This window comes from Danio rerio, chromosome 5, assembly GCF_052040795.2.
Source record: "Danio rerio strain M-AB ecotype USA chromosome 5, GRCz13ab, whole genome shotgun sequence".
NCBI classification, from domain to species: domain Eukaryota; kingdom Metazoa; phylum Chordata; class Actinopteri; order Cypriniformes; family Danionidae; genus Danio; species Danio rerio.
The window spans coordinates 31,769,670-31,783,374 of NC_141025.1; the positions used below are offsets into that span (position 1 = coordinate 31,769,670).

Here is a 13,705-nt window from a genome sequence, read left to right on the forward strand (position 1 = left end):
TTGTTTGGGCCTGAGCTAGAAAATCAAATTTAAGTTTTTGTATCAGTTTTGCTTAAGTAGCGGACTAGTCTGATCATGTATAAATATCATTATAAATGTATTGTATAAACATTATTATAACTAGGTCTACATCATGCTGACAATCAAAAACAAAGTGACATGAAGAACTAACCACTGATCTTCTATATAGAAACAAAATATATCATCAGTGATGTTTTTTCTCATGTGTGATATTTGATACATGAACGAAGAATCCAGAACTCATGTAGACGGTCACTTGTTTCCCCCGGACGAATTTCCAATGCGCACCCATTTAGATACAACCGCCTTTCGCGAGAGAACATGGCAGCGCAGGTATGTTATAAATAACGTTTTATTTCTGCTTTCTTGACCTATTTGCTACCTGCTCAGGTTAAACACATAACACAAATGTATGCACCACTACTTTGTGCTGTATGTATGCGGTTGAAATGTTTTGTTAATGACAATAAATACGTTTCATATGTGAGTGAGCTCGCTTTTAGCACATGTGCGTTAATGTATTACAACAATAATTCCGAATACAGAAGTTTGGTATTTTGATGTGTGAATTTGTGAAAGTTGCTTTTATTGAGAAATTCGGACTTTGGGAATCCTCAGAGAACTCTTATCCAACGTTAACGTGAACATGAAGCTTGTTTTATTGTTGTTCACCTAACGTTATCATGTCAACGTTTCTGTAATATGAAATTCATATAACATTACGTACATCGCTTTATTAGAGCATATGCCACGAATTACTGTATTAAAACTGTGCATCTTACGTTATATATTTGTGCTAAGTTAACGTTACATTGCTAATGTTGCCGTTCAGCTAACGTTAGTTCTTCTGCTGTGTTGAATGTGTCACTATGGCAACGCAAGCGCCTAACGTCTATTGAGCGGTCAAATTACATATAAATAACACTCACATACACAAAAACACAATAAAATATGTCTTTATAAATAACTTTTAAACGAATATTATATTTACCTGTTTGTTCACTAATGTAGGTGGCAACCACAAAGGTTCCGGAGGTGCGGGACATCACTCGCATTGAGAGAATCGGTAAGAAAACACCTAACGTTATCTATCCTAAAATAAGTTAAATAAAAAAATACAAAACAGCACTAATGCAATGAGAAGATATTTTATTTGCTATATACTAAATGGGGGCAACATGGTGGCTCAGTGGTTAGCACTGTTGCCTCACAGCAAGAAGGTCGCTAGTTCGAGTTCTGGCTGGACCAGTTGGCATTTCTGTGTGGAGTTTGCATGTAGACGTGGGTTTCCTCCGGGTGCTCCGGTTTCCCTCACAGCCCAAAGACATGAGCTATAGGTATATTGAATAAACTAAATTAGACATATAGTGTATGTGTGTGAATGAGTGCGTATGGATGTTTCTACCAGTTTGAGGCACGAAGGGCATCTGCTGTGTAAAACATATGCTGTATGAGTTGGCGGTTTATTCTGCTGTGGCGGCCTTTGATGAATAAAGGGACTAAGCCAAAGGAAAATGAATGAATGAATATACTAAATGGAAATACAAAATCAAGCAAAGTTATTCCTGAAGTGACACACATCTTGGCTTTTCTCATAGGCGCTCACTCTCACATTCGTGGCCTTGGGTTGGATGATGCTCTGGAGCCACGACAGGTAATCTTAGACTCTAATTGATTTACCAGTGGCTTAAATGTGAATCACAGTGTGTTTATAATAAACAATTCTAAATTATAAACCTTTCTCCTTCACTAGGTGTCTCAGGGGATGGTGGGCCAGCTGGCATCACGAAGGGCAGCCGGGCTGATTCTTGAAATGATCAAAGATGGTCAGATTGCTGGTCGCGCAGTCCTTATTGCTGGCCAACCTGGGACGGGCAAGACAGCTATTGCTATGGGTGTGTTATTTTCATAATAATTATTATGAATAATTCAATTTAGAGTAAATAACTCATTTACAAAGTTAAACTAAGCTGTTGCACAGCATTTGTACTTTTTTTTAAATCACTGTAGTTGTGTGTATCATTAATTTCTTAAATGTTATGTGTAAATGGTACAGATGCATAAAGGATTCATTAACAGGGTTCATATCGTCATGGAAAACCTGCAAAGTCATGGAATTTTCACATGACATTTTCCAGGCCTGAAAAAGTTTTGGAAAAACGAAAAACCCACAAAGTTTTGGAAAAGTCATGAAAAACAGATATCTGTGTACTGTACTGTGTACTCTCACATTATTAGTGCTGTGTAAGCATTTTCTAAATCAATTTTACATAGAAATAAAAATTAATTGAAACTTAAGTAGAATGCTGGGTATTTTACGATATGTTGTAAGAAATTGGAATATGCATTGTTTTTCTTTTACTACGCATATGTAGACATTGCATGAAACATTAGGTCATGAAAATTTACTTTAAAGCCTTGGAAAAATCATGTTAAATTTAATTAAATTTTAGTAGTAAAAATTTGTCTGAACCCTGCTTTAGCATTCAAAACAGTGAAAGCTTAATAAAGCTTTATATGTCATCCACATACGTTAGAATGTGTCCTATTTACTTAATTTTGCAAAAATTTGTTTTGTTTTTTTCATATAATTTTTATGTTTTTATGCTAAATTATGGAATATTATGTTATTATTATAGATGGGCATAGATTTAATTTTTTTAATCTCGATTAATTGGAATTAATCTAGATTAAAATGGCTCATTTGATTTCTGCCGAAGGCATTCAGAATATGTGTGCTACCCAAATATTAAGTCTTTGAGAACGAGTTTCTAAAGCCAGGTGGCACATTAGACCGGGGACTCATCTCCTGTTTCCAAAATGCATCACAAACTGCTTGAGAAACTGTTCTACTATGATAATTGGTGATGAAAATAAAGGATGTTCAATGAGACGTACTTGTGTTTACTAACTGTTTATTCAGTTAAACACGGATTTTGAACTGTAGGCCTACATAAGCTCGAAACAGCTAATTATTATTATTATTTTGATCACCTTAATCCGACTAAAGTCATAACTGAACTTAACAGAAATGGAATTAAGACGTGGAGTATGTATATATTAGTGGCATTATTAAAGTAAACACTGCGATCAAAGAATTACCGTCATGTAGGACTTTTTGCCATATTTTCAAGATCCACACGCAGCTGTCAGTAAAGGACCACACACACACATCGCAAAATGCGGAAGTTTTTTTTTCTTTCCATTTGGCGTGCGTTATTAAATTCCATAACACTCTCAGCTGTCCTTACTCCTGAAGACCACAGCTCACCGGTCAGGTATACATCAGTGCTAAAATATCAAGGTGAAAGTCACCATAGCTTGCGTAGAATAGACCCAGCTTCCAACGCAACTTTGAAATGAGATTAACGGCGATATTTATTTATTAATTTTTTTGTTATTGTTTGTTTTTTATTATTTTTATTATGGTTTTTATCATCTTATTTCACTAAAATGTTATATATCTGTTCATCAATGTATGCACACGCATATATTATATTATATTATATTATATTATATTATATTATATTATATTATATTATATTATATTATATTATAGTAAATAAAGTGCAGTACCTGTTCATAACTGTGAGCTCTGTTTAATGTCCAGGTATTGCCCAGTCACTTGGTCCTGACACACCTTTCACTGCTCTGGCTGGGAGTGAGATTTTCTCTCTGGAGATGAGCAAGACTGAGGCTTTGAGCCAAGCATTCCGCAAGGCCATAGGAGTCAGAATAAAGTGAGTGAGCCTGAATGAAGAAATAAACATTACTGTCAAATCTTAAATCAAAGACAACCCTTATATGCTTGTTACTTTGACATTTTGAGCTGTGAAAAGTGGGTGGACATCTTCAGTTGAGGATTAAAAGATTAAGGATTTGAAAATATAAGTTACTCATTTGCTGTTTTATGTGAGCTATAATATTCATTATCAAAGGGTGTAATGAATTTAGGATTAACATTTATTTTGGATCATGTTTCATTGGATATTATAGATTCATAGTTGTTTTGATTGTTCTGGTATGTGGTTAGTTTAATTGCAATAACAATGCAATAACAATGGCATGACGACTTATGTTCTGTGTTTGTGGTCTGCCAGAGAGGAGACGGAGATCATTGAAGGAGAGGTGGTAGAGATTCAGATTGACAGACCCGCTACAGGAACAGTGAGTCTTCTCCTCTTTCTCTATTAGGCTTCTGCTGGTATTAGTTTTGTCTTGTTCAGATTAATTGCTTTTCCGATTAAACTGTTTTCTGTATTAAAATATTAAGCTAAGCTGTTTAAAAAAGATTACTTAAACAGGCATATTATCCAAAATCAGTACATGCCATTAAAAAGTGACACCTCTGTTATTAAAGAAGTGAAGAGCTAAAAACGAATCTCTCGTTTTGTTTCATAATCGAGGTCACTTTAAGAATGCACAGATCTATAAGGAAAGCATTCGATTACTTTAGTAACTGTTTGCGCTCATTTAAGAGAAAATCAGTTGTGTTTAAAATAAAACACGCAGGGCACACGTTTACATATTAAGTGTATTTGTCTGTTTAATCACACACCTGAATCCCAAAGTGTCCTGCACTTTAGCTCCTGTTTAAATGGTGTACAGAAGCTGATCTGACTGGGATCAGTTTGTCATACAGAGCACATCTGTCCCTCAGCGCTTGTACGTGCATTCACTGATTCATTTTTTTATTATGCATTAACTACACCTAAGACTTACCAAATGCTTTTGCAGTTTTCATTACATTGGCTTTAATTAAATTAACTGATGTTAACAAAAGAAGCCTTACTGTTTAGATGTTCATGTGAAAATGTTAATGTTTGAAAATAAATTGCCCTGCTTAAACTTCAATCATTTGGTGCTGTGTTGAACCACTGCCAATACAACAATCTGAATATTCCTCAAAGGCACTCTAAAAGTTAGTCACTGTATTTTGTGCCCACGATAGCAATATTGCTCACGTTCATGTAAATTATTAAATATATCGGCAATTCGGCATATGTCTATTTTCCATAGACCAAAATAAAGGTTTATTTAATCTGATAAAATCCAGATTAAAGCATTCCCTGACAAATACGAGATTTAATCAGGCAACACACTTTCAAGAATGCTCCCTAAATCAATTCATTTGTTTGGCTAGGAAGCATTATTAAAGATGTTTATCATCATTCAGTGGGAAATGAATTTTTAAATTACTATGAAAGTGAGAAATTAGTTTTCAGCTACTTTTATAAGTTGAGCTTACATAGAGGCTTGGAATGTCCCTAAGTGAACCCTGTTGGATGTGAATCAGTTTCTCTCTTTTCTGTGATTGTGTTAAGGGTGCAAAAGTTGGTAAACTCACTCTGAAGACGACAGAGATGGAAACCATATATGATCTGGGGACCAAGATGATCGAGAGCCTCAGTAAAGAGAGAGTACAAGCCGGGTAGGTGGATTTTAAAGCTGAAATCTGTGGTCATTTTCTATGTATAACAAATTTGCCAGACTGGGCTGCACAATAGCAGTGTTAATAATTATAGTGATCATTTGAAAATGATGATAATTACTTTTATTTATTTCTAGGTTGATAAATGATTAAATATGCTGTGAACAGTGTGTTTACTTTTGCAGGACTTATAAAATATAATTCTCATTTATTATATGAATAAGCAACAAAACTAAATTTTTGAGGTCTGAGCCAAACCTCATTATTCAGGCTTTCATGTGCTTAAATTGTTACAGGGTCCCCGCGGGTCCTTAAAAAGTCTTAAAATGTCTTAAATAAAATTTTCGATTTTTAAGGTCTGAAAATGTCTTAAATTCTGTAATTTTCCATAAGGAGGTCTTAAATTTCATGTGGGATCTTAAATATCATGTCCGACTCGTCTTATGGCGGCAAATCAATGCCAATATAAATCGAGCGCAGCGGTGATGTTTGCGCGCGAGGAGAAGTGAACCGTGAGCAGATTACAGGTCTACATGCGAGAAAATTACAGCTCGCAAGCGCATAGGAGATCTTCACGCGCGCGCTTAACTGATCCAGCGCGAGAAAACAAGTCCCGCGCGCACATTATCATCTGTGCGCACGATGTACGCTCTCGCGAGCGAGGTCATGCCTACAGCGCGCGCGCGATCAGTTCTCTCCGCTCGCTCGCTGGTTCTTCTCTCTGCTCGCGCGAAACATTTTGGATTTTTGTGAGTCCTAGAGCGGGACTTGGTTTTCTTGTTATCTCTAACGCTATTGGCTACTCTACCTTTCCAGAAGTTAGCCGGGATTGGACGCAGGTAAGCTAGTTTCCCCGTTAAATAAAAATATATAGGAAATCTTATCATAATGTCACAGTGTGAAACATAGACTTACTTTCTCATTAATAATAGGTGACGACTTACTTTCAATAATGAGATATTTCTTGTAATAATTAATCTCATAATAATGCCTATTCTTACCATCATGACCAAGTCATATAATGACATATCAAAATAATGAGATATATTCTTGTAACAAACTTTATTACTTGGGAGAGAAAGAGAGAGTTATACCATGTGGCAAAAGTTCTCTCCATTAAACAGAAATTGGGGAAAATATACATGGGCTATTAAATCAGGACGAATAAATAGTAAATAATAAATAATAAATAGACTTTAAATGTGTTTTGAACCATTTGATGAAGTTCAGCACCTACATTTAAACTGAACTCAAGCCAAATGTGTTCAAATTTATAAAAATCTTTTTTTTTCTAAGATTCATTGTCCTTGACTCATTTTCTGTGAAGAACAAGTCAGAATAAATTGGATGGACAATAGTATACAAAATAGGCTATACATGCATGCAGTGCATAAAGTACAAAGGTTTATAGTAAATATATTGCCATTAGTCTGTTATTCCACTATACAGTTAAAGTCAGAATTATTAGCCCACCTGAATTAATAGCCCCCTGTTTATTTTTATCCTAATTTTTATTTAACGGAGAGAAGATTTTTTTTCAACACATTTCTAAACATTATAGTTTTAATAACTCATTTCTAATAACTGATTTATTTTATCTTTGCCATGATGACAGTAAATAATATTTGACTAGATATTCTTCAAGACACTTCTATACAGCTTGAAGTGACATTTAAAAGCTTCACTTGGTTAACTAGGCAGGGTAATTGGGCAAGTTATTGTATAACGATGGTTTGTTCTGTAGACTTTCAAAAAAAATAAATATGTTAAAGAGGGTAATAATATGGACCTTAAAATGGGTTTTAAAAAATTAAAACAGCTTTTATTCTTGCCGAAATAAAACAAGAAAAAAGTGGGCTACTAATTTTGACTTCAACTGCATATGTGACCTTTAAGATGTGGGCCTGTCGTATAGAAAGTAGTATTTGTATGCCTCTGAAATGGAATGATGTAATGGATAGTGAGTAAAGCCAAACGAAGATTGTAGAAATTAAATTGTTGCTCAATAGGTGGCGATAAAAACCCATCTGAATGTCTGTCACTGTATTTTTTATGTTTAATTGGGCTAATCATTTTTGATTGAAGTCTTTATATGCAGGTTATTCAATCATTAACTAAAAATGAGATTGAAAAATATATATAATATATAGATATATATATTTTACACTGATCTATATTACAAACAATGTTAACAATTATAATAATATACAAAGCTGCACTGCACATATAGTATGCATTGTATGGAAAGATCTAAAACGCAAATAAACTCTTCTGAAGACAATATTTCCTAGAAAGATCATCCCCAAGTGTAATAATGAGCACTGCTGTTGTGGTTAATAATGAAGTAAAATACAACAAACCAGACAAGTGCTGCACGGACAAATCAAATGGGTTCAGAAAGTCATGTTACAAGAATGCAAGTCATTATTTTGGATATTATTTGACTGTTTCTCGAGATTGAATCCTCATAAAGTTCATAAAGTTCTCAGAAAGTTTCTTATGATTATGACTTGCAAATTGTATATATATTTAACGGCGTGATCTTTTAACTTGCGTCCAATCCCGGCTAACTTCCGGAAAGGCAGAGTAGCCAATAGCGTTAGAGATAACAAGTAAACCAAGTCAACCAAGTAATCTGCTCACGGTTCACTTCTCCTCACCGCTGCGCTCGATTTATATTGCTATTGATTTGCTGCCATAGATTTGCCGCCATACTTCACCACATCATTCTGTGTTCACACTGAACATTTTCCTGTTTTTTTTTTTATTTTTATTTTTTTAATTTTTTTTTAGGTAAAGTCTTAAATTTTCATTTTAGAGGACTTAAAAAGGTCTTAAAAGGTCTTAAATTTTCTGTTAAAAAATGTGCAGATACCCTGTGTTAAATGACCTCATAATGTCATATTTCATTTTCTGCAGAGATGTGATTACTATTGATAAAGCCACAGGGAAGATTAGCAAGCTGGGACGGTCATTTACTCGAGCAAGAGACTATGATGCCATGGGAGCACAGGTACACAGTTTGTCTTCATCTGTGAAATGAATCCATCAATCAATGCCACCAGTTCCCAGACAGAGTTTTTTATATATGCTTATTGTGTTTAATGTTCATTTCAGACGCAGTTTGTGCAGTGTCCAGAGGGGGAACTTCAAAAGAGGAAGGAGGTTGTTCACACCGTCTCTCTTCATGAAATTGACGTCATCAACAGCCGCACACAGGGATTCTTGGCCTTATTTTCAGGTTTGCCATGCTCTTGTAATTGTTTTTATACTGCTCTTTGAGTGGTGTTTTTTAATAATATCTGTTCGTAGATGTTTGAGTATGCGCTGTATTGTTTGATGGTCTGTTCTGCAGGCGACACAGGAGAGATTAAGTCAGAGGTTCGGGAGCAGATCAATGCTAAAGTGTCTGAATGGAGAGAGGAAGGCAAAGCTGAAATTATTCCTGGGGTAAGTAGACCCAGACTAGTAAGGTAGTCAAAGTGTTACCTTACCTTACCAGCCAACAGAAAGAGTTGGCTTTTTATTTTTAGTAAAATCTATGTTTTAATGCATTATTATTTGTTTAAAAAAATGTATAAAAGAGCAAAAAATCTTTCCTGGCTGTATTATTTATTGAATTTATAATAACTAAATCTATGATCAAAGAAATGACATCTAATTTTCAAGTCCGCAGAATTACATTTACAAAAATTCAGATTTAAAGTTTCAAATAATCTTTGTGAAAATAAAATCTAAAACATATGGGTAAAATAATATATCCAAAAAAACACATTCAAGCCATTTCTCATATGAAAATTTCCATTCCTTTAAATATTTTGAAGTGTTTTCAGTTCACTGAATATAAATAATTTAGTTTGTTTGTTTTAACTTTGTCTATTCTGGCAGTAAAAGGAAATTTGTCTTTAACACTGGTAACATAAATACAACCATACAACAGTCACAAAATAGCAGCATTCAACAAGACAACCACATGAATTAAAAATGATGCATTTTTTAATAGATTAAAAAAAACATAACTTCCCCAAAGGTACACCTTCTGAATTGTACAGTGGAACTGTGTCTTGATCGTGAGTAAAGAAAGTGTTTCAGTACTATTATTTAGGGCTGCACAATATATCGTTTCAGCATTGATATCGTAATGTGAAAATTCGCAATAGTCACATAACGAGTATACGCAATGTTGGGTCTGGATTATAATTTATCATTATATTGAGGGTTTTAAAAAGCATTTGGACGTAAGAAATTGTTCTGTTTTTAACTTTAAATTAAATGAATAGCGATAAATTCTATTGATTTGTTTATAAAAAGAAGACTATGCAGAATTATTTTACTATTGACTATTCAATTACTGTATACCTGAATACACTTCGACTCCTCGAAAAACAATTAAATGCTGTTCTTATCTTTTTTTTTTATTGAATTGTTCTATGGTTATTTCTTATTTTATGCATGCACTCCCCTACAGATTCATCCCAATCAATCTAAAATTTCAAATTCTTTCCTAATAGTCCAGTGAAATTGTATTTAATCACACACTACTATATCGCAGAATAAAAAAATATTGCAATGTTAGATTTTATTGTCAATAAAATTATGGTCAACTGCTCGGATACCTTCAGTCAATATGTGGCTGAGTGATCACAATTTTACCACTGGAAAAATTAACCTACTCAGGACTTCTGGTGCATTTGGCCCTCCCTCTGGATTTTTCTTGAGGGTATTCAGTGACTATGTCTTTCTAAATTTGGTTTATAATTTCCTTTTATTTTTTTTATTTTATTTGTATGCATTTTAATGTCTAACAAAACTGTCTGTCTGTACTTGTTACGAGATACAAGTACCACTGTTGTTCTGTTGAAAAATTTTATTAAAAAAATAAAATAAAAAAGCTTTACTTATGCTATAATGACACAAGAATTTAAACACTATGAATTTTTATTTTATTTTGTGTCACTGACAAGAAATGCTTCATGTGGGTTGTTTCTGTGTTTATGTTAATGCTTTCGAAATTAGTTAAAAGGAGCATTATTCAATAAATATGATTTATGGCTGCTTTAAAACTGCCTTTGTTGAGCATTTTTGTGCTTGCAGGTTCTCTTCATAGACGAGGTCCACATGCTGGACATAGAATGCTTTTCATTCCTGAACCGAGCCCTAGAGAGTGATCTTTCTCCTGTACTCATCATGGCCACCAACAGAGGCATCACTCGGTATAACACACAAAAACAACAACAACTGCCAGATGATAATAATATGGGTTATATATTAGTATATAGTAGTCAATAATAATATAGTCGATGATAATAAAGTGGGTCATTTGTCCTCATCCACTGTCGTTTCCTTTTAACAGAATTAGAGGCACCAATTACCAGAGTCCTCATGGTATTCCCATAGACATGCTGGACCGTCTGCTTATCATCGCTACTACTCCTTACACAGAGAAAGAGACCAGACAGATCCTAAAGATTCGGTGAGAGTACGTTCATGTATCATATCAAATCTGTGAATTTCGAGTTTTGCCTCATTTCTTGCTATACACACCTGTGCTTTAGCTGTGAGGAGGAGGATGTTGAGCTCAGTGAAGAGGCACATACAGTTTTAACACGTATCGGACAGGAGACTTCACTCCGCTACGCCATCCAGCTCATCAGTACTGCAGGCCTGGTGTGCCGTAAACGCAGGGTAATGTCAACACACACACATGCACATTATGGTTGTGCTACAAAAAATAATAATACTGGAAACAAGCTTTCTTTGTGTGTGTTCTGATTGTGATCGTACATTTCTCACAGGGCACAGAAGTCCAAGTGGAGGACATTAAAAGGGTTTATTCTCTCTTCCTGGATGAGGCCAGGTCCTCACAGTACATGAAAGAGTATCAGGACTCCTTCCTCTTCAATGAAACACGTAAGATTCTTCTCTACTTTACATAACCTAGATTTCTGGAGATCTTGCAGCAAAGAGCTATCTTTACAATAACTGTTCTCTCCAGCAAGCACATGCTTTAGTGCTATTTTGACGCTGTACCAAAAGTGTTACAATTTGATTGGTAAATAACTTCCATAAGAGTGTTTGTATACTGTCTGTATACTGTTTGTGGTAGGTATGGCATTCTTCTACTGAGCTTACTTTGTTTTGGAGCTGTTTTTATTTGTGGAGCCTCAAAAACTCAGTGACAATTTACATTTATGTTCTTAACCCGATTATAATTAATAAGCAGACCACATATGTGATCAATGATTAAATATGTTAACTTGTTTTTCTTTACTGGCGTAAGATCTTAACAATTGACTTAAGAATAAATCTATTCATGCAACTAGATTGATGCCATAAGGCATGTAAGCACCATGAACTGCATTAGCGTAATGAAGTGCGCATGTGTAATATATGACAGGAAAGGGGCAGATTTATGCGCATTCAAACAGCGCAAGTGTTTTGCAGGAGTGGGGAAAATATTTTTAATAAATTAAAAAGCAGTTTACATATGTTGTCATTAATCTGAGCCTTAAATGTAAAGCTTGCCAAAGGGAAAAAAATATTGGATGCAATCTACATTAGGCTACCCTACTTATTGTTAGGCTATTAAAATTCAGCCGCAAGATGGCGCCAAACCATCATGAACGGCATCTTGACACATGTGCAGTGCTCAACATATAAAAGTACACCCCTCACAAATCTATCTTTTAAATTCATATTTAATAGGAAGCTATGCAATATTATATTTGTGCATATACATTAGATTAATCAGTTCTGAAGCCAATTCTGGAGCTAATCTAACAAAATAACTTATGATAACGGTCCAAAATCTAGTGCACCCAAATTTAAATGTTATAGAAAAATATTAAATACAAATTTTTAAAAAGAGGAAAATCAAAAGAAGGGAAAAAAATGTAAAATTTGGTTGAAATTTTGTAGGTTGTAATTTTTTTTGTTGCAATATTTTGTTTTGAATTTAATTGTATTCTTTCAATTTCTAAATATGTTTGGTGACTAAAATATTATTTTAATAAATATATCTGTTTAATATATCTTCTTTTGTTTAAATGCACCAAAATACATAGTCTAAATTCACAAAGAAATGGAGAAAAATATTCATTTTCAAAATGGCCTGTACTCAATTATGTACATGAATAGGTCTGCATTCACTAATAGTAAGGATAATTTGTAGTATATGGATGAGCATGTTATTGGTTTATTTTGTTGAAATCATGGAGTAATATGCAAGTCATCATTCTTTCAGTCAGATAGCAAATAGGTGCTTCATATTTAAAATTAGGCAGTATAACTGCTTTAAAATTTCTACATCCAGTTTACCTAGCCATTCTTTTTCCATCATTCAGAAACCTCTCAGATGGACACCTCGTAACGAGTGGAGCTGTGAATAAGCATGTCCAGTCATTGCTCCTGTGAAGACCTTTCTCTTATGACCTCTCCTAGTGCTGAGCCATCTCTCAAGTGTTCAGGCAATTCAGTGTTCATGCACTCAAATCCTCATCTTCAAGTCCTTTTTTTTTTTTTTTTTTTTTTTGCTATTGCTAGATTTTATATGTTTTGCAATGAATAAAAATAATTTCTTCTTGTTTGGCTGTATAACATGGCAACTTAAAGGATGAAATAAATGATATTTGACCATGAACATGACGAGACTCTTATTAGTCATTCTCATGACCCTCAAGCCACTGATTGTCAAAATGAAATAATAAAAAATCTTTGGCAATAGTCATGAATCAAGCCTAATGTTAAAGTAGGCAGACTTATATTTTATTATTTATATACTATTTCAGTAATTAGTAATATTTTGGATTATGAATAATATCGAATTAGAACGGGCTATATGCATAACTAGTGTTTTTCAGCCAGTGTTGAACTCTTTTGGTAAAAGCTTAATGTGAATTTTTTAATTAATAGGTTTCCGTTTACAGCATCGAGGTTGGTGTTCTCCCCATATTGTTGTGGATTTCCTCTGGGTGTGGATTTCCTCTGGGTTCTTTGTTTTCCCCCACAGTCCAAAGACATGTGAATTGGATAAATTAAATTGTTTGTAGTGTATGTGTATGAAGGTAGATGTGTATAGGTTTCCCAGTAATGGTTTGTAGCTGAAGGGCATCTGCTGTGTAAAACAAATGCTGTATAAATTGGTGGTTCATTCTGCTGTGGCAGCCCATGATGGATAAACGGACTAAGCCGAAGGAAAATGAATGAATTAGCTGGGTTTTTCAATTGTTTTTTTTTATATTGAAAAATATATAG

General features: G+C 34.2%; 1 protein-coding gene across 1 annotated transcript; it reads left to right on the forward strand.

The window, feature by feature from the left end:
* The first annotated feature begins 294 nt into the window (after positions 1-294).
* On the forward strand, positions 295-13,088 carry ruvbl2 (RuvB-like AAA ATPase 2). Its single transcript, NM_174860.2, is given in 15 exon segments — positions 295-354; positions 1,033-1,087; positions 1,620-1,675; positions 1,775-1,916; positions 3,632-3,761; positions 4,122-4,188; positions 5,346-5,452; positions 8,372-8,465; positions 8,570-8,693; positions 8,808-8,902; positions 10,547-10,665; positions 10,806-10,925; positions 11,008-11,137; positions 11,248-11,362; positions 12,796-13,088. Coding segments are annotated over 15 exon segments (1,392 nt in total). The 5' UTR covers positions 295-342; the 3' UTR covers positions 12,822-13,088.
* Positions 13,089-13,705: the final 617 nt, after the last annotated feature.